General features: G+C 40.1%; 1 protein-coding gene across 5 annotated transcripts in view; it reads left to right on the top strand.

Annotated features, from left to right (window-relative positions):
- The first annotated feature begins 567 nt into the window (after positions 1-567).
- LOC149319300 (neuronal PAS domain-containing protein 2-like) overlaps positions 568-19,104 on the top strand; it is a 96,020-nt gene continuing 77,483 nt past the window's right edge. For 2 of the 5 annotated variants that reach the window (XM_089511424.1, XM_089511425.1), the window contains exon 1: positions 570-1,346. In XM_089511424.1, coding sequence (XP_089367550.1) covers positions 1,069-1,346 — 278 coding nt within the window. In that variant the 5' untranslated portion in view covers positions 570-1,068. Of the gene's footprint in view, positions 1,347-19,104 lie in introns of all 5 variants that reach the window. The other 3 variants (XM_089511426.1, XM_089511427.1, XM_089511423.1) reach the window with 3 other exon arrangements.

The following is a 19,104-nucleotide window of genomic DNA, read 5'->3' as shown; positions in this document are numbered from 1 at the left end:
AAATTACATCAGCCTAACCTTGTCCTCTTCTGAAGGGAATGCCTCCTCCAAAACTCCCATTTGAGGCCCAGGCCCTGATTACAGAAGAGAGAGAGACCCCCAAACCAAGAAGGGCCCATTCTTTCCTCCACTGGCTCCTCTCAGTCAGATCTGTAAGTCAGCCCTAAATGCACCTTGGTTTTGGAGCCTCCCTCCTCTGTTCCTCCTCCTCTGGAAGAAGCAAAGAAAGAAAGAAAGAAAGAAAGGAGGAGGAGGAGGAGGGGAAGGTCATGTCTGTTTGGCAAAAATATGTAGGTCAGTGGAACATTTCCTCCACTTGCGCAAAACCAAAACACAAAACAAGGGAGCGCGCGCTTTCTCTGTTCCCCCCCCCTCTCTTTCTCCTTGCCTCCCCCCAAAACCCCTCCAGAAGCCCCCTTCTTTCTCCCTTTTGGTGAGGGAAGGAGGCGAGGGAGAGGAGGCTGGAGAGCCCCCCTTTGCCTCCCTCCCTGACCCCATTCCCTGCTCAGCCTCCCTCCTCTTTGTGCCAAGAGCCAAGCGACAGTCAGCAACAGCAGAGAGAAGGAGCCTCCCCCGCCTTTACTCAGTCAGGAACCACACACACACAACACACAACACACACACAACACACAACACACACACAGAGGGAGGCTCTCTCTTGGGAGAAGAAGAGAGCCAAGGAGGCGCGCCTTCATGCTCTGAGAGAAGAGAGAGGAGCCCGGAGGCACCCCAGTTGTGCCTTTTCTCCTCCCGGTTTTGGGGGGTCTCCTGACTGAGGAGGATGCCCCACTTTGGGACCCAGCCCCAAGAAGCACCACAACTTCCCAGGGAAGAAGGCTCCTCTGCTGCTTTGGATGCTTGGGCTGGAGCCAGAGTGCTGGCAACTTAATGCTTTGGAGAGGAGGAGGAGGAGAAGCCCAGGTAGTAGCCTCAGCCTTGGCTTCCTCCTCCTTTTGGGGAGGGCTTTTTTATGGGCCCCTCTTTCATTCTCTTCTATTTTCTTTCCCCGCCACTCTCTGAGGGGAAGGAGGAGGGAGAGTCCGGCATGCGGGGCCCCCGCAGCACACCATGAGAGGCAGGGGCAGGGGCAGCAGCACCAGCAGCGGCAGAGGAGCCAGGCCGGAGCCCCTGAGGACCCCTGGAGCTTGGAGGGCCAGCTGCAGGGCCAAGGAGGGCCACAGCAAAGGCAGCTGCAAGGAAAGTGGCCCAGCAAGGAAGCTCCAGAGGGGCAGCAGCCCGCCAGCCCAGCTCGCCACCCCGGATAGCAGCATCTGGAGCAACATCTGGCGCGCCCTGGCCCCGCGCCCCCCTCCTCCTGGCCACTTTCCCGCGCAAAGGCCCCTCAGGTAAGGAAGGCAGCAGGGCAGCTCTCCTAAAGACCCACTCGCAGGCCCCTCTGCCCTCCACACGGGGAGCTAGTAGGGCTGCATCCACACTGGAGAGTTAACCCGCTTTAACTCTTTTGTGTCTCAAGGCTATGGAATTCTGGGAGTTGGAGTTTGTTGAGCGGTGCCTTGTGTGTGTGTGTGTGCGCGCGCGCGCCTTCAATTTGCCTGTCAACTTTTGGTGACCCATGAATTTCATAGGGTTTTCTTTAGGCTAGGAGTCCTCAGGAGTGGTTTTGCCACTTCTCCCTCTGAAATATAGCCTACAGCACCTGGTATTCGTTGGTGGTCTCCCATCCAAGTACTACCCAATACTGAGCCTGCTTAGCTTCCAAAATCAGATGGGATCTAGTGCCTTTGGAGTATCTAGGCATATATATATATATATATATACACACACACACACACTGTATATGTGTGTGTCTTGGTTAACAACTATTTTGGACCACTCAGGACCTAGGTGTTGTCGTGTGCCTTCATGTCATTTCCAACTTATGTTGGCCCTAAGCTGGCAAACCTGAGGGCCAGCGTGGCCTAGTGGTTTGAGTGTTGGACTGTGACTCTGGAGACCAGGTTTGATTCCCAGCTTGGCCATGAAGCCCACTGGGTGACCTTGGCCAAGTCACATCAAATCTTGTTAAGAAAACACCATCAGAAAGAACTTGAAGACACACAAAAACAAACAACAAAAGCAAACCTCTCATGGGATTTTCTTGACAAGTTTTTTCAGGAGTTTGTCTTTGCCTTCCTCTGAAGCTGAGAGAGTGTGACTTGGCCAAGGTCGCCCAGTGGGCTTCATGGCATTACTATGGAAAAATGCCAGTGCAAAGTGAGCCTTCTTCATAGAATCGTAGAGTTGGAAGAGACCCCAAGGGCCATCCAGTCCAACCCCATTCTGCCATGCAGGAAATCTCAATCAAAGCATCCCCAACAGATGGCCATCCAGCCTCTGTTTAAAGACCTCCAAGGAAGGAGACTCCATCACACTCACAGGGATTGTGTTCCACTGTCGAACAGCCCTCACTGTCAGGAAGTTCCTCCTAATGTTGAGCTGGAATCTCTTTTCTTGTAGCTTGCATCAAGTTATTAATCGGGGTTTGATTCATCTCATGTCTGTAGTTCAAACAATCCAAATTCCAGAATTGTCCAAATGGGTGCATGCGATAGTGACAGCTTTGCTTTCTGATAGTTCAGTGTACACAAACTTTGTTTCATGCACAAAATTTTAAAAAATATTGTGTATAAAATTACCTTCAGTATATGTGTATAACATGTATATGAAACATAAATAAATTTCACGTTTAGATATGGGTCCCGTCTCCATGATATCTCATTATGTATATGGAAATATTCCAACATCTGAAAAAATCAGAAATCCAAAACTTCTGGTCCCAAACATTTCAGATAAGGGATATGCAACTTATACCTCCATTAACTAGAACACATCTCAATTTAAACGGAATTTTTAAAATTAAAAAACCCCCATCATGAACTGTGTTCCCATATACACAGGAATAAGACATGGAGACAAAAAGGTGTTTTTAGAATACATATTCGAAAATGGTGGTTCAGTTCTTCTGAATATCGACTCCTTTAATGTAATACCACTATAATTTATTTTTTATGACATTGTTGTTTTAATTGTCATCATCAACAAAACAAGATCATTTATTTAGTGCTGCTATGTTCAAAGTGTTGGCTCTATACTGTCTCAGTAGTTCTTACAGCAGATGTTTTGAGTAGGCTAGTATTAGTGTAGGAAAAGAGAGGCATGGATTAACCCTTGCCCAGGCACAAGGGACATTTTAGTCCCCCAGAGCGACAGTTGTTTTGAAGAATTCACACAAGACTTGACTTTCACATATAACTGTATGTAAAAGTCAAGTCTTGTGTGAATTCTGCAAGAAACAGTGGCCTTGAGCTTTAGCTACCTGTGTTCAGCTACATAGTTATATTTTGAAGACACAAAAACTGTGATGATTACAATTGGGTGAGAGCTGATGCTACTGAAAACAAATGCTCCACCTCATGTGAACATGTGTTTTCTGGATCTAGAAGTTTGGGCATTATAGAATACCCTTGATTCTGTATCCATTGCTGTGAACATGCACATTTCTGTACTCCATGATACATACATCCAAGAAGTGCAGTATGAAGATCTGTCTTTGATTGAATTTGTTTCCAGGGAAGTAGTGGAGTACAGTGGCTAAGAACTGTGAATCAGAAAGTCTCTTGTTCAAATGTCACCTCTCCCATAGACTTACCAAGTAGTCTCAGCCCTGATCTAAGCAACTGTTTTAGGAAAACTTGCGTAATTGAATGACTTAGTTTCAGCTATTTTCTGAGCCCACTAATTCCCAATATATCGGTCAGAGAACTCTGGTGCCACAACAAACTACAGATCCCAGGATTCCATAGTATTGAGCCATAGCAGTTAAAGTAGTGTCAGACTGAATTATTTCTGCAGTGGGGATGCAGCCAATGTGCTGTGAAACTGCTTTAATTCTGCAGTGTGGATACACCAAGTTGCTACACAGAAAGGTCTTTAATTGATTGAGGTTTTTTTTTTAGTTCTCACAGCTTAAAAAAACTTATTACTAGGTTTTAATTCATATACCATGTTTTGATTTATGTTGTGAGCTGTCTTTGGTTCCATATGGGAGAAAGATGGGATTTAAAATAAATATAAAAATGAATAAATGCTTATATAAAGACTCTACATGGCTTATGTTATACACAGTTTTTGAGATTCTTACTTTGATTCTTTATTTGCTAGAAAGAAGGATGCATTCTCACATTTGGATATTTAATGCTATGGCAGTATGCAGTATAAAAGATAACTTTCCATTTCAGTGCATTCCCCTCTAAGGTAGTTAAACCTTGTTTTAGAAACTCCTCTGTTGATAATAGAATTCAATTTGCCAGTTATTTCACCCTTTGCCTGTTGTTTCTGCTTGTACTGGCTATTTTAGTTGTTGAGTCGCTTTTTCTATGTTTGATTAGCAAACAAGTGATGCAACAATAGTCTTCTTCACTTTAGGAGATTCTTATTTTGATGTAAGACCCAGAGGCAAGAGGTGCATTACAGACAGGCAAGAGGTCACCTATTGGTGAAAAGAGGCAGTACAAGAATAGGGATTAGTAGTGTAAAGTATGAGGCAGAACAGGAAAAGGAATGTGTTATTTGTTGGTATTAGTTGTTTAGAGTTTTGGTCTAGCCCTGAAGGACATGTGGTTTCTCTGCTGGGCATCAAGTTCATTCAATCATTTTCAGGTTTTCAGATCAGCTGAGGGAGGTCTGGCTGTTACTTCAGCATTGTGGGGCTTGTGGAGCCTGGTCTGCCTGCCAGATTGAAAGTTCAGAGAGCTGGTGGCACAGTATATGAGCTGAAGGGTAGCCACAACAAGATCAGGTTGAGACAACTCTCCATCCCTGACACAACACAGATACTGACTTTTAATCCCCTAAACAATTTGAGATTCAAGTTGGACCAGGCTTGATTGAACTGGTTACTTCAGGCAGAAGATGCTGTGGGATGGAAAGCAATGATGAGGTGTTGAAGAACCAAGCTCTGTGTGCCATGCAGCCTGTTGTTTGACTCTCAACATTACTTGTGCCAGGCAGGTGCAGTAGAGAAACCTGTCTTGTTAATGTAAGATACAGTACTATAGAACATATGGCGGCAGTGATACCATCTTGCTTTTGTTTTTCTGTGTGTATGTGTCTTCCAGTTGCCTGTTGACTTATGGCAACCCCATGAATTTCATAGGATCTTTTTGGACAAGAAACATTCAGAGGTGGTTTTTCAAGTTCCTTCCTCTGAAATATAGCATACAGCACCTGATACTCCTTGGTGGTCTCCAGTCCAAGTACTAGCCAGGGCTGACCCTGATTAGTTTTCATGATCAGATGGGATCTGGTGCCTTTAGGGTATTTAGGTTGTTGTTTTTTGAATCCGGATACTCCGGACCCAGGTATCTGCAATACAAATTTTAAAAGGATACATCCGAAAAACATTTATTTATAACATTGAGCATTAAATATAAGATATATTAAAATTACTTGCTGAATTAAAAGTTTAAAGCATTTATTTTGTCAATTTAAATCATTTTAGCTTCTCTGATGTATAATTCTATTATCTTTAAAAGTGTTATTTTTAGATATTGTTGTATGATCCTGTATCCATACACTGATATGAATAGCCTGACAGTTTGTTAAACATAAGGGCAGCATTCAAATGTTGGAAGAAATAATGCAGAGAAAACTTGGAGAAAGTAGATGTGTGGATTGTGTTTTGAAGATTTATAAGATGTAGTTTGTGAAGGATGCTGCTCAGTGGTAAAGCCTGTACAAAATAGGTGTCTTTCCATAACATGACAAGCCAGGGGTCTTTTGTTTACTATTGAATAAACCTGTACAACTGTTGAGTCACTGTACAACCATTGATTCATTGTGTCAACTCCAATTGAGATTAAAGGATTATGGCCAAAGTGTCATGTACGCTGCCTAGCATTTCTAGAGCAAAACAGGCCCCTCTAGTAATTTAGCTAGGAAACTCCTAGAAAAGCTTCAGGCAAATAGATTAGAGACCAGGACTAATTCTCTGACCCAGTAGCTGCATTGGGATATCATGCATGTTAAACTTGGTTTGGAAGCTATGGGGACAACAGATCTTGGAAGTTACTGTAACAAGTTATAACCAGCTTTGGGCTCTCACATGCTTCCTCGCCCTTCTTCTCACCCTTTTCTCAGAAGAGTTCAGAAGCTGTTACTTTTAAATAACCACAGCTTCCTATGCCATCTGGACTGGAAAGTTTAGTGTAACTATAGTAGTTTAAACTATCCAGGTTCAGAACACACAGTCTGACACTATCTTGTTTTAAATTAGCTAGAGTTGCTGCAGACAACATGACCAACTGAGATTAAAAGAAGTAAAAGTGAAAGCAGAAGCAGAAATGAAAGGAACTCTTCCTCCCAGTGCAAAGACTGAAGGTACTTATGAGGCTTGTTCCCTCTCATGCATGTCTTGTCAAATAAGCCATGGTTTAGTGTGATGTGCAAACACAGCAAGTATAAAGGAGCTGTTTACACATGCATACTTTATTCATAACATGGTTAATATGGCCCATTCCAGACCACCAGTCCTGCAGTGAGGTCTGCAACTGCTTTACCTCTAGCAGTTCTGCAACACTTGGTTGCTTGAAGACCCTTTTCTGGATAGAAAGTTCTTGTAGCATCTTGATAACTTTTTGGCATCCTCCCTGGAATGTCAAACTCACATCTAATAAGATATATGATTAGCATTCTAAACATGCAAGAAAACAACATAGTATAACCTTTCTCAGAGTATACCACTGCAAGCAAAAGTAGGGGAAACTGATGTGTTAACATTTCCCCAAGATTAGTGTCAATGAACATAAAAATCTCTTTTGCAAAACATCTTTAGTTTATCTATGCTCAGGATGTTGTTGGTTTTTTAAAATGTGGAGCACTTTACATTTAGTGGCAGAGGTTGGAAAAGTTTCTTTTTTAAAACAATAACTCCCAGAATCTACCGAACCGCACGGACATTCATTTGGTACTGTAATCCAAAAAAGAAACTTCCAAGCGCTCACTACGGTGGGATTGTATATGCTTATAAAGAGAGCCATACAGAATAACAGTTCAGAAACCTATAAACCATTGATCCATTCACAAAGTATACTTAATTTTGGCATTGATATATATAGGACACTTTGGCATAATCACTTTAGTTAGTCTCAACTGGATTTGTCCCACTGAGTCAACTGTTGTATAGTGACTCAACAGTAAAATAGTGAGTGCACTGTAAATGATGTTGCATTTTTATTAGATTGTAATGATCCTATTATATATATTTTATAAGATTATATTGATCTTATAAATTTTATATTAATTTCATTATATATTTGTTTGAGCATTGCAATTAATTCTACAAAAGCTACTAATTCGTGAACATTCTTCCTAGCCTACCTGTGCAAACATAGTTAAAGGTATGGCACAAGAAAAAACAAACAGAAGTTCTAATTAAAGGTTTTAATGAAAACGGGAAAATAGTTGTAGACCAAAAATATTTGCATTTCATTTAGGAAAGAGACTAAGGGCCCATACAGACAGACCAAAATAAAACTGCTTTGGGTCACTTTGGAGGTATGCTGTTTAAATGATGCATGCATCCTAACAGGCCGGAAGCTGCACCAAATCTGCACTCCAGTCCTTAGGACAGGAGCATGGCTTTGGCGTGACTTCCAGACTCTTAGCACCATTTAAACAGCATACCTCTAAAGTGACCTGAACCAGCATTATTTTGGCCTGTCTGTACAGGCCCTAAGTTATGTTTATTTTGGAGGAACTTTTATGTATGATTTGGTGATCATTATGCCAAAATTAATATGTTATAGCTGCACTCATATACACATTTACCTGAGACTAATTCCTATTAAATTTATGGGACTTACATCTGTGTCGATATTTGTGGATTATACTCTAAAGGCTGATGGAGGTGGTAGTCCCATATGCACCTACATGAGAGCCTACCTCACCAAATGCAGTAAGACTTACGGTACTTCTGAGCAGATACGAATATCTTGGTATGCTATAAGAAGCAATATTGTGAATGAAAGCCAACACGGAAGTGAATGGAACTTGTTAGTCAAATCTAACTAAGATTTCATGGATTTTGGCCGGTTTATCTCAGCCAGGGCTAATGCTGGATTTAGCCATATATTTCAGCAGGGACACAGTGAGTTAGCAGTTAAGATGCTGACTTTGACAGCTGCAAGGTTGGCAGTTTGAGACCCAAGCGCTATGTGATGGTTTGAGCTCCCATCACTAGTCTCAGCTTCTGCCAGCCTAGCAGTTTGAAAGCATGTAAAAGTGCAAGTAGATAAATAGGTACCACTTTGGTGGGAAGGTGGGCTTTTTGGGGTTTAAAAGTTTGGGTATTAAATTTAATAAATCAAAGATAAATACCCTGGTTAACAGCTGAAACTATAAAATATATTTTTTCCAGCATGAACAGTGAAACAATTTAAAAACCTAGCTAGCAATTGGTTTGGCAGGAAGGTTCATTATGAGTGGAATAAATAGAAAGCAATTTCTCCTTCACCTCATATTCTGCATAATATTTCTAAATTCTGGTTTTATTCTATGACAACACAGATTTGTTTTTAAAAAACAAACAAATCTGAAGTTATGTGGCACATTCTGTAGAATAATGGCACTTGTGAAATTCATTATATACATTGTTAGTAATCAATATGAATAAATAGATCCTTGCCATACATCTTTAGTTTTCCATACATGGTTTTTTGCGGGTTTTTCGGGCTATGTGGCCATGTTCTAGAAGAGTTTCTTCCTGACGTTTCACCAGCATCTGTGGCTGGCATCTTCAGAGAATGCATTTTCTCTCAATTCAGCATTCTTTGAAGATGCCAGCCACAGATGCTGGCGAAACGTCAGGAAGAAACTCTTCTACAACATGGCCACATAGCCCAAAAAACCCACAAAAAAACATGGATGTCGGTCATGAAAGCCTTTGACTTCACTTTCCATACATGGTTCTTTTCGTCTCCTGCTTTTAAAAAAAAGTGCCATAATTGTCCCTTAGATGTGGGAGAGGGATTGGAGGATGTTATATGACTAACATGAAGGCCTAAACAGACATTAGGGATCTATTCATTCACTTCAGAGCCATAACTCCTAAAGTGTGCAAATTTGGCAGTCAGATACTAGAGATGTAACGGATTGGCTGTACGGCTGTTTGGGATAAAGTATACAAAAGCAACCGGTCCCAATAGATTTTTTCGTCCCCCCCCCTTTTTTTTGTACCAGACAACTTGTGCAAAGCAAATGTGGTTCCCATAATTAGAAAAATGGGAAACTGTCTTATTCCAAGTATGGGCACAGGCCCATCCAGCTCAGTATTACCTACATTCTATTAGCAGATGACAGCTGTTTCTCATATCTGGTTTAAGCCTCAGTGTCCTTGTCTATGTTCTGCACACCACTGGTTCCAGTTCTGGCTACTGTACCACACTGGGAATTAAAGTAGTGTGCTAAACCATGACCCACTGATTATGACTGTGTACTCATTAAGATCCCAAGGCTAACTAAGAAGCAACCCCCACTTGATGGGGTTTCTAGTCATCTGTGTGTGTTTACTACATTATTTTCTCTCACAGTAGCCAATTCTGTTTTATTGGCTATGCATGCCTCTGTTGTGTACTTGCAGCAAACACATCAGGGCCTTAGGTTGTTGGGGGTGTGGGAAGGAAAGAGATCTAGAACAGATTCCACTGGCTTAATTTTACAGCTTTGCTTAGCACTATGATCTCTAAACTAAGAATAACGAGGTCAATGGGAAGTTTGATTTGTGTGCATCATTTCATCTTACAATAGCTTACTCAGTTCTTGACATTTTTATTAAGCAGAGAAGAATATTAGAAATTATCATATAGTATTGGTCCACTAATTCTGTCAGGGAAACTAGAAGCTCTGATATGGATGCACAAGGAGATTAGTTAGCATTTTTTAAAGTGCAGCAGTACAACTTCACTCATTTCATTGTTGTCATGGTATTGCAATGGCCAGAAATCTGAAGAGGAAAAAAAACCCTCCTGGAATTATTGTGCTTCATAAAAGGAAGGACTGCCATAGTTCTCAAACAGAATGGGGAGGGGAGGATAGTTTCGTGTTCTAGAATGCATGTAGAAGCCATCAAAATACGCAATATTGAATAGTTAAATAGAATTTTTAGAATGAAGAAGATGTGACAGGATACGTTTTTGTAAATTAAGATTCAAACTACATGTGATGCTGAATCATATATGTGGTTCTCTATGCAGAAAATGCTGTTTTCTGCGTACATCAACAGCATGCAAATTCGTAGAATAAACCCCCTGTTACAGAACTTTCTACAAAGGAAGCAGGATTTTCTGTGCAGGAATTAATATTTATGTGTTCAAATATTAATTTCCATTCAGAAAATGCTGTTTCCTGCACAGGAAATTCTGTTTTCTGTACAAAATAATGACATGCAATTTTTGCACAGAATAAGGCCTGAACTGCAAAGATTCTCAGCAGTACAGGATTCTTCTTATCAAGGTTTACCAGTGCTTGAAAAACATGTTTGTTTTTAAACCAAATATCTTCAAATGTTCTTTCTGTCCCTGCTGTGTATACAACTTATCCCAACACTGGAGCTACAGAAGTTTTTAACTCTGCAAAAATAAAATAATGTTGCAGGTTTGTCAGAGTAAGACAGTATAATCTGACAGACAGGAAATGGTTGATGCACTTTTGAAAGAGCCCCAAATGGAGTCTCTGCACTATATGGCTCAACTGAGCATAAAACAGGCATCTCTGCTTCTTTGCTAGCCTTGGGGTTTGCACCAATGCACAGTCATAATAGTGGCTTGGTGTCATCCAAGGACTTTCCTGCTCAGCTAGCTTTAGGGCAGCTATGCAGATGAAACAAAAGTGCTCATTTTAAATGCATCATTTCTGTAAAAATACAAAAGTCTTCCAATGGTGAAAACAAAGAATGAGGCTTAATATTTGGGATATGTTATTGTTCTGGTAGGTAATGAACAAGATCCATCTTTCAACAAAATGTTTACAATGTTTACTGTCGTAGATGCTTAACAAAATGTTAGGGTTTGTTTGTTTTGTAAACCAAGCAATCATCTACATTCTTTTAAAATGCTTAAAAACTGATAGACACTTTTTTTCAGAGATGAAAAAAAATTGCTTTCTTGGATTATAGCTCCCAGAATCTCCCATCCACTCAAGTTAAAAAAATAACATTTGCAAGGTCTGGTCTGTTTTTGTTTGTTTGTTTGTTTTGCCCCATTTTGCAGCAATGCATATTTTTCCTGCTTTCTGTATATTAACTCTAGAACTTTCTCAGACCTTGAAAATTTACTTAAAAAACTAATTCAGTCTGTAACTCATGTACTTCCTTTTCCCACTTCCAGTAATTGCTACTATTAATGTTGCCCTTTTTAAAACAAAGTAATATTCATTATTTGCTATTTACTTTAAGGAAGAAGTGAGAAGGGCATAAAACTGAATAATTCTGCTCAAAATACAATGGCTAAAAATGCATATCTAAAAATACCCTTTAGTAATATCAAAATAAAGTCATTAGATAATGTTACTCATTATACCAAAGAGATAATGTTGTTATTACTTTGAAATATAACTTCAGTGTCTGCCCTATTACAAAAAGAAAGAAAGTAAATATTGCTACAGATAGCTATGTAATTTAAAACTCATGACTTCAATGCTTTGATCTTCCTGAACAATTTACCAAACAATCCCATAGTTATGGCAAGGAGTTGTGGAGGGGAGACAGATGCCAATGCTTACCAATGCCGTGTCCACTGTAACCTAAGTCAGAAGTGAAGGAGGCACTATACAATTCATAAAATCCCCTGAATGGTTCAAAAATGGTAGTCTCAACCAGTGGCCATGACCAGGAAATTTGGAAGTAATGACATCCACACAGGGAAGAAGCCGATAAGACTCATGTTGATAGTCATACCTCCAGGACTTCTTCCTACTTTATATATGTCTTTCTAAGACTGACCAGCTTGATCTCCACATCCATTTCCATCCATCCCTGGAAATACGTAATACTGTAGTTCCTAGATCATGTTCCTATTTATGTATGTAACTATTTAATGAATGGTTTGCTAATAGTTTATTAATAGGTCATTAATAGAAACAATTAATAACTTTCCTTTGACTAGAAGAGTATTGATACAGTTAGCCCTCTGTATTCATGGACTCAACCATCCACAACTTGAAATTAAAACAAAACAAAAATCCCAAAAGCAAACCTTGATTTTGCCATTTTATATAAGGGACATAACTTTTCTATGTCTTTGTATATGAAGGGACTTCAGCCTCCACAGATTTTGTTATCCATGGCAGGGAGGGTCTTGGAGCCAAACCCCAGTGGATACCAAGGGCCCACTGGATCTAGAAGGGTATTCACAATAATTCTTACCTGAAGACATGGAAATTAAGAAACTGTAATACCTTTGATTTTAATAATTTCTTTTTGAAATGAAATCACAGTAGTAGTCTTGATAAGATTCATGATAGATTTATAGGTCACAAACACCACATTGCGAGAAAGGTCATAGTAATAGCAATAGCAAGTACAATTCTATACTGTTTATCCGTGCACTAAAGCACTCCCTAAGCGGTTTACAAAGTGTAAGTTAGTTGCCCCCAACAATCTGGGTACTCATTTTAGGGACCTTGGAAGGATGCAAGCCTGAGTTGAGCTTGAGCCCCCTTGAATGGTATTGAACTAGCAGGCTTATGGTTTATGAGTGAGTGGCTGCAGTACAGGCATTTAACCACTGTGCCACCAGGGCTCAGTCATGATCAAGCAATACTCTTTCAATAAAGTTTTTGAGGTGAAGTGTTCAGCCAGAACGTTTCATAAGTATATATGAGTTGAATAATAAGAACATTTCAAGTTAAGTTACTGGACCAATTATTTTGGATATTATTTAGCACACCCTTTATGATATTTATAATGAAAGACCAGATTTCTGTTGTTTTGGCAACAAAATGGTCAGCTCTAGCTATCCTTTTTTGCTGGTTCATAATAGATTTTGATGTTAGATAAGTGAGAGGCTTTCTGATTTCTTTTTATAAAATGAATTAACAGAGAATCTGGACAGATTTTTCTCACTACAGAAATTATGAGGATGGGAGTGAGGCTTATTGTGAGCTTCCCGTTATCATCATCAGTATATTCTCTAGCAGTTGTGGTAACATTTCTTTTATAATGGCATGATATATTATTATTATTTATATAATTCTGTTGTAAAACCCCTTATAACCTAGTTATACAGTGGCCAATAAATATCTTGAATACTTTGAATATTTGTAGTTATATTCATGGAGCTAAGCCTCCTACTGCAGTCTACAACTTTTGCATGCATAGTTACCATGGCCACCTTATTACCAGGTGGCCATCCTTCTAGTGATGGGTTTCTCCATATTTAGCACAGCTAGAACAGACATACCATTTTGCACATGGACAATTCTCAGAGTCTTAGCATCCTGATACAACCTTTCATATCTTATGCTGTAGTAGTGGCAACCCCCTTGGGAATCTGGGGTCATCTCCATACCATGATGAGACAATTTGTGGAGTGCCAATAAAAATTAGCTATAAATAAAATGAGCTAATAATTAAGGAGAAATATAAACACATTTTCAGTATATTTGTTTGTCTATGCCTTAACCAACAGTGCTTATTTCATGCACTGGACCCTTGATATTGGTAGGGATTTGATTCAGAACCCCCTCATAGATGTTAAAAAACATGGTTGATGATGCCCTGATTTATCCAGTGGTACTGGCATGGATGCACATGCTTCAGCATGTGTGCATTCATATAGCCGCCACTGAATAACATGGGCTGTGGCAATCTGCAGGTGATCAGATTTGTAGATTGGAAGTCCTCCCATAGCAAGGGTCCACGGTACTATTTCTGTTTGTCGGTTTCTCTCTCTTGAAGAAAGGCTTGAAAAAAATATTTTTGGGACTACAGTTTCCAGAATCCTCCAGCCTTAAAGCTGTAGTCTTAAAAAGTAATTTTTCCAAGCTTTGGTTCCTACTTTATCTCTATAGCATTGCAAGTGAAAGGGGGAGGGAAGGAAGTCTGAATGCAAAGTCTATTTGAATTTTGCCGGAAGGATCATGGATGAGGAGACCATATTGCTGATGCACATTCCCTGGTTCTTTCCTGTAGACAAAATACATTGAGTACTGTCGGTTTCTATAAGTCGAGAAATTTATGCCTCAAAATGGACCCCAAAATCATGGGTAGACTTATATATGGGGCAGAAAGTTAATACTGCTTATACAGTTCCTAAAAGAAGTGCCCGCTTTCCTCTGTAGCCAGGGATCTTTAAACAGCTCCCTGTTTGAGTCCCTGTGTGCTCTCCCCTCTTCTTTTTCTCTCTGTGTTATCCCTCAGCCTTCCCTAGCAGCCAGAGCTAACCAACAACTGCTGAAGCAAGAGACAGAGAGACAGAGTATGCACAGGCTTGTACCCCCTTTTGCAAGTCATGAGCCTTGGAAATCCTGAGGGTGAAGGGCAGAGAGAAAGAGAGAAGTCTGTATTCCCTTTTGCAAGCTATGAGCCTGGAAATCCTGGGAGTGAAGGACAGAGAGAAAGAGATAGGTCTGTCTCCCCTTTTGCAAGTCATGAGCCTTGGAAATCTTGGGATGAAAGGCAGAGAGAGAGAGAGAGAGAGAGAGAGAGAGAGAGATCTGTTCCCCTTTTGCAAACCATGAGCCTTGCAAATCCTGGGGATGAAGGGCAGGGTACAGGGTTTGTACCCTGTTTTGCAAGCCATGAGCCTGGAAATCTTGGTGGTAAAGGGGAGAGAGAGAGAGAGAGAGAAAGAGAGAGTTTTCTACCTTCTTTTGCAAGCAATGAGCCTTGGAGATGCTTTTGGTAAAGGGAAGGGGGGGTTCTACCCCGTTTTGCAAGCCATGAGCCTTGGAGATGCTTTTGGTAAAGGGAAGAGAGAGAGAGAGCACCCAGGCTTGTTTCCCCATTTTTCATGCCGAGACTGTAACCCTTGGGAAAGGTCCAGAGAGGGAGATATAGGGAGGGAACTGGTGCTTCCCCCCCCCCCCATTAGATCTTTTGTATCATGCCCCAGTGTTTGACCCTCAACTTATCCATGATTTTGGCCCCAAAAACTGCCCTTGACTTATACATGAGGCCGACTTATACATGAGTATATATGGTTGTTTATGTATTCCTATATAAATACTCTCTTGTATTTTTCACAGCAAATTAGTCCTTGTAAGGTTTCGCAGGATAATGAGGAATCATCCCAAAGGGGAAGAACATGAATATTAATTAGAGGAAACATATATATAACTACTGTAACTAACACCAGACCTTGCGCCATAGGAATTCCCACAGTGATATTTAAGGAAAGTTAATTACCATGTACTGTTATCGCAGTAGTGGATCTCTTTGTAGAAATAAAAATAATTCCACTGCTTCTCCACGTAGTATCAGCTAATAACGAGGAGAACTATTTCACCCCTTCCCACAGATCTTTTTCAACAGACATAACAGCTTGGGCTGTTTGCAGCTTCATTCAGAGCCCTCTTGGTTTTGGAAATGAAACAGATATTTCAAAGTGAAAATACGATAGTTGTTTCATGTCCCTGGGCATGATAGATGGGTGGTTACTTTGTACTTAGTGTTTGCATACTCATTTTAAGAGGATCATGGAGGTGATTGACACCTTTATTATGAAGAAAATAATCTGGATTTGAAGAGCTGGCCTTTTGTGAGTTTTGTCTTTGGCTATGAGAACACATAGCCATTCCAGAAGAGCAATTAATGATTTAAAGAATGATCCAGTATTACCTGCTTTTTCTGTCTTTATTCAAGTAGTTCCCATTTATTGTATATAACAATGCTAAATGGGAGCAGGTTTGAATTTTAAAATGCACAGTTGTATCATTTGTGTAACAGTTTTAACTGTCATGGTTTTGTCCAATGCTCTAGAATACAAGTCATGGGATTTGTAGTTTCATAAAATATTTAGGAGATTATCGCTCCTGGAAATCCTGCTGGAATAGACACAGGATTAAAAAGTCAAAACCAGGTGTTATCGCACTGAAGTACTGAGAACCTCACCAAATTACAAATTCCAGGATTCCAATGGATGGAACCATGGTAGTTAAAGTGATATCAAACTGTGTAGTGTTGCTAACACTGTTATTATCCTAAGCAAGATTGCCCAAGTGCTATTACATAGGCTACGATATCACAATAACAGTACATGGTAATTAACTTTCCTTAAATATCACTGTGGGAATTTCTATGGTGCAAGGTCTGGTGTTAGTTACAGTAGATATAATTACAGTGCTCTAGAAATAAAGTTTAATAATATATATATGTGTGTGTGTGCGTGCGTGTGTGTGTGTGTTTCCTCTAATTAATATTCATGTTCTTCTCCTTTAGGATGCTTCTTCATTTTCCCGAGAATCCTTAAAAAGACTAATTTGCTGTGAAAAATACAAGAGAATGTTTATAAAGGAATACTCAGTGGATTGTGTCTACAGGAAATAACCAGGGAATGGGCATCAGCAATGTGGTCTCCTACTCCACAATCCTTTCAAAAAATCCAGATGGACTTTACATTATAGAGCCAGCTAGGTGCTGTTTTGCCCTTGCAAATTGTTTAGTGTCATTTGCAAGGCCAGTCCTGAGAGAAGACAAATGATCTGCAATCACATGCTATCCTGGAAGTACCTGTCAATTTTCAATCCAGCACAGCTATGTTGGTTTAATTTTATTCTATGCAACTGATGAACACAATCTTAGTCAAATTCCACTCCTTGAGGTTGCTGCTTCCCTTTATCAGCCTTATGGAGAAAACTCTCCTCCTAACTTCTCCTTGGCTGCTTGGAAATTAGTAGGTCATAGGAAAAAAAGACACATTTTCACATCACATTTTCAGTCATGCTGAAGGATTTCTCTGCATTCAAAATGGAGAAAAGGTTAGGTATGGTGGATTGTAGGCTAAGCATTGAGAACTTTCTAATTATTACTGGATATAACAGTGTTTTTCCAAGAAATGAAAGTAAATTTCAAGCTTCCTGGCTAATAGGATCATGAATTTGATAATCTGACACAAAGATAAATGGAGATAAGTTCATTCCTTAGCTAGTGAAACCTTTGGGCCTTTCTTGGCCTCCCCTGGCCTTCACAGCTATCCCGGATGCTTGAAAACTAGCTTAAAGTGGATTGCTCCAGTCCACTAGAGCTGTTTTAGGAGTCATGGGGTAGTCACAATCTGGTAGGGGATCATCCCTCCCAGTATTGCTAGAGTCTGGCATTTATCAAGTATAAATTCTCTGCTGAATTCTGCATAGGAATATTTGAAGCATATCAAACTTCATGTCAGGCCAAATATTTCTCCCAACTTCTCTCTCCGACTTTCAGTTTTGTAAGAGCATCACATGCGTATGTGTATGCACCATCAAGTAAGTCACTCTCATAACTCACCCTCTGGAGTCAGAAGATTCAGACACAGAGTCAGATTTCCAGGAATTTACAGTTCCTGGTGATGGCGGCTGAATCTGAGAACCTGAGGCCTTTGGCAGTAGGGGGCCTTACTCCCGAGAAGGAGATGGTAGACACATTGTCATTCTTTGCAGATCATTGAATAGAAAAGATGAGAAGGTACCAATCCCACCAGCTGTTAAATTGGAGATGTGACTCATTAAGCACCTAGAAATATCACCCCATCATCATACCCACAAGTTTTGTATTTCTATTGCCATTCTCACAGTCTGCTTATATAGGTCAGTTCTTGAACCTTCCATTCCATGCATCTGAGCAAGTAGACTCCAGTCTACGAAAGCTCATTCTATCACTCTCTTTCTTTCAGGCAATCAGTCTCAAAGATGCTACAAGATCCCCTTGGATACTGAAGTGCTAGTGTTTTGCTTCCTGTTATTGCACAGCTATAGCATTTTGAAGATTACAGATGCACCTGTAGCAGTCTATAGTTACCAACTGTACCATGATGGATGGAATGACTTAATAACAGAACAGGATAGTTCACTGAATAATAATCATTATCTTGTTATAAGATTGCAACAAAACAAAGCAACAGCCTGTGATTCACTGAATTGTAATCACAATGTTGTTATAAGATTTCTCCCACCAAATTCTGGTCCACTGAAAAATAATCATTATGTCATTAAAGGTGTGCCTCAGTTAATGAAGTAGATGTGTTCCTGGACATTCTGTAACAGAAACACTGGAACCAGGCAGAAATAACATGGAAAAAATAGGGATAGGTTCCTATACAACCAAAAAGAAGAGCAGTTCAGTGTATTTCAGCAAAGGTTTTATCCAAAACCAATAATACATGTGAAATGAAGCAACCAGATCAAGTGAGCCTAGTAATCAAGTGAGCCTAGTAATCAAAAACATTCTCAACCTTCTAAAGACCACATGAAAGCTTATTCCAAAATGCATCCAAGGATACTCCCCCCCACCTCTTTTACCAGCCTACACCTTTCTTATGGTTTTGATGGCTAGACGTATAGGTTGATGTTCTTTCTTTTTGGGGGATGACATTACAGGTGGGAGCTGGTAAGGCAGGCTTATCTGTTCTCCTACTTTTACATTTCATGCCTGCCAATTAAGGGATTCTAGAGGGAGCTGCTGTTTACCTTGCCTATTGTAGGCACACACACACACACACACAGTTACAGTAAGATTGGTTAGAGTAACATCTCCCTTTCCTCACCTTAAACTTCATTGCATTGTTTACTACAGACATGCTGCTACAGCCTGACACTGAAAATCTGTCTTTCTTCAGCTTACCTTCACCATTCTCCCAATGCCGATGATGCTGCAAACCTTCCAGCTACATAGAGGATGAAGAAAAAAGGGGAGCAGGGCATACATAAAAGGACTTCATAGAAAAGGCCTCTTTGTCATAGATATATGGCATTGTCAACAATTTTCTACCATCTCTTCTAGCAATTTGATCCATGCTTTTTCAACTATGATAGTTTGGTCTAATAATGAGCTTTGCATCTCAAATCTTATTAATCTGTGACTCACAAGTTTGGGCAAAATTTCTCTTTCTGTGGTTTGGCTATCAGGAGCTTGTC

Source organism: Sceloporus occidentalis, unplaced genomic scaffold (genome assembly GCF_023333645.1).
Source record: "Sceloporus occidentalis isolate IW3139 unplaced genomic scaffold, rSceOcc1.0.p SCAF_2, whole genome shotgun sequence".
Taxonomy (NCBI): Eukaryota; Metazoa; Chordata; class Lepidosauria; order Squamata; family Phrynosomatidae; genus Sceloporus; species Sceloporus occidentalis.
The sequence above is the reverse complement of the archived record's forward strand: the minus strand, read 5'-3'. Positions and strand labels throughout refer to the sequence as shown.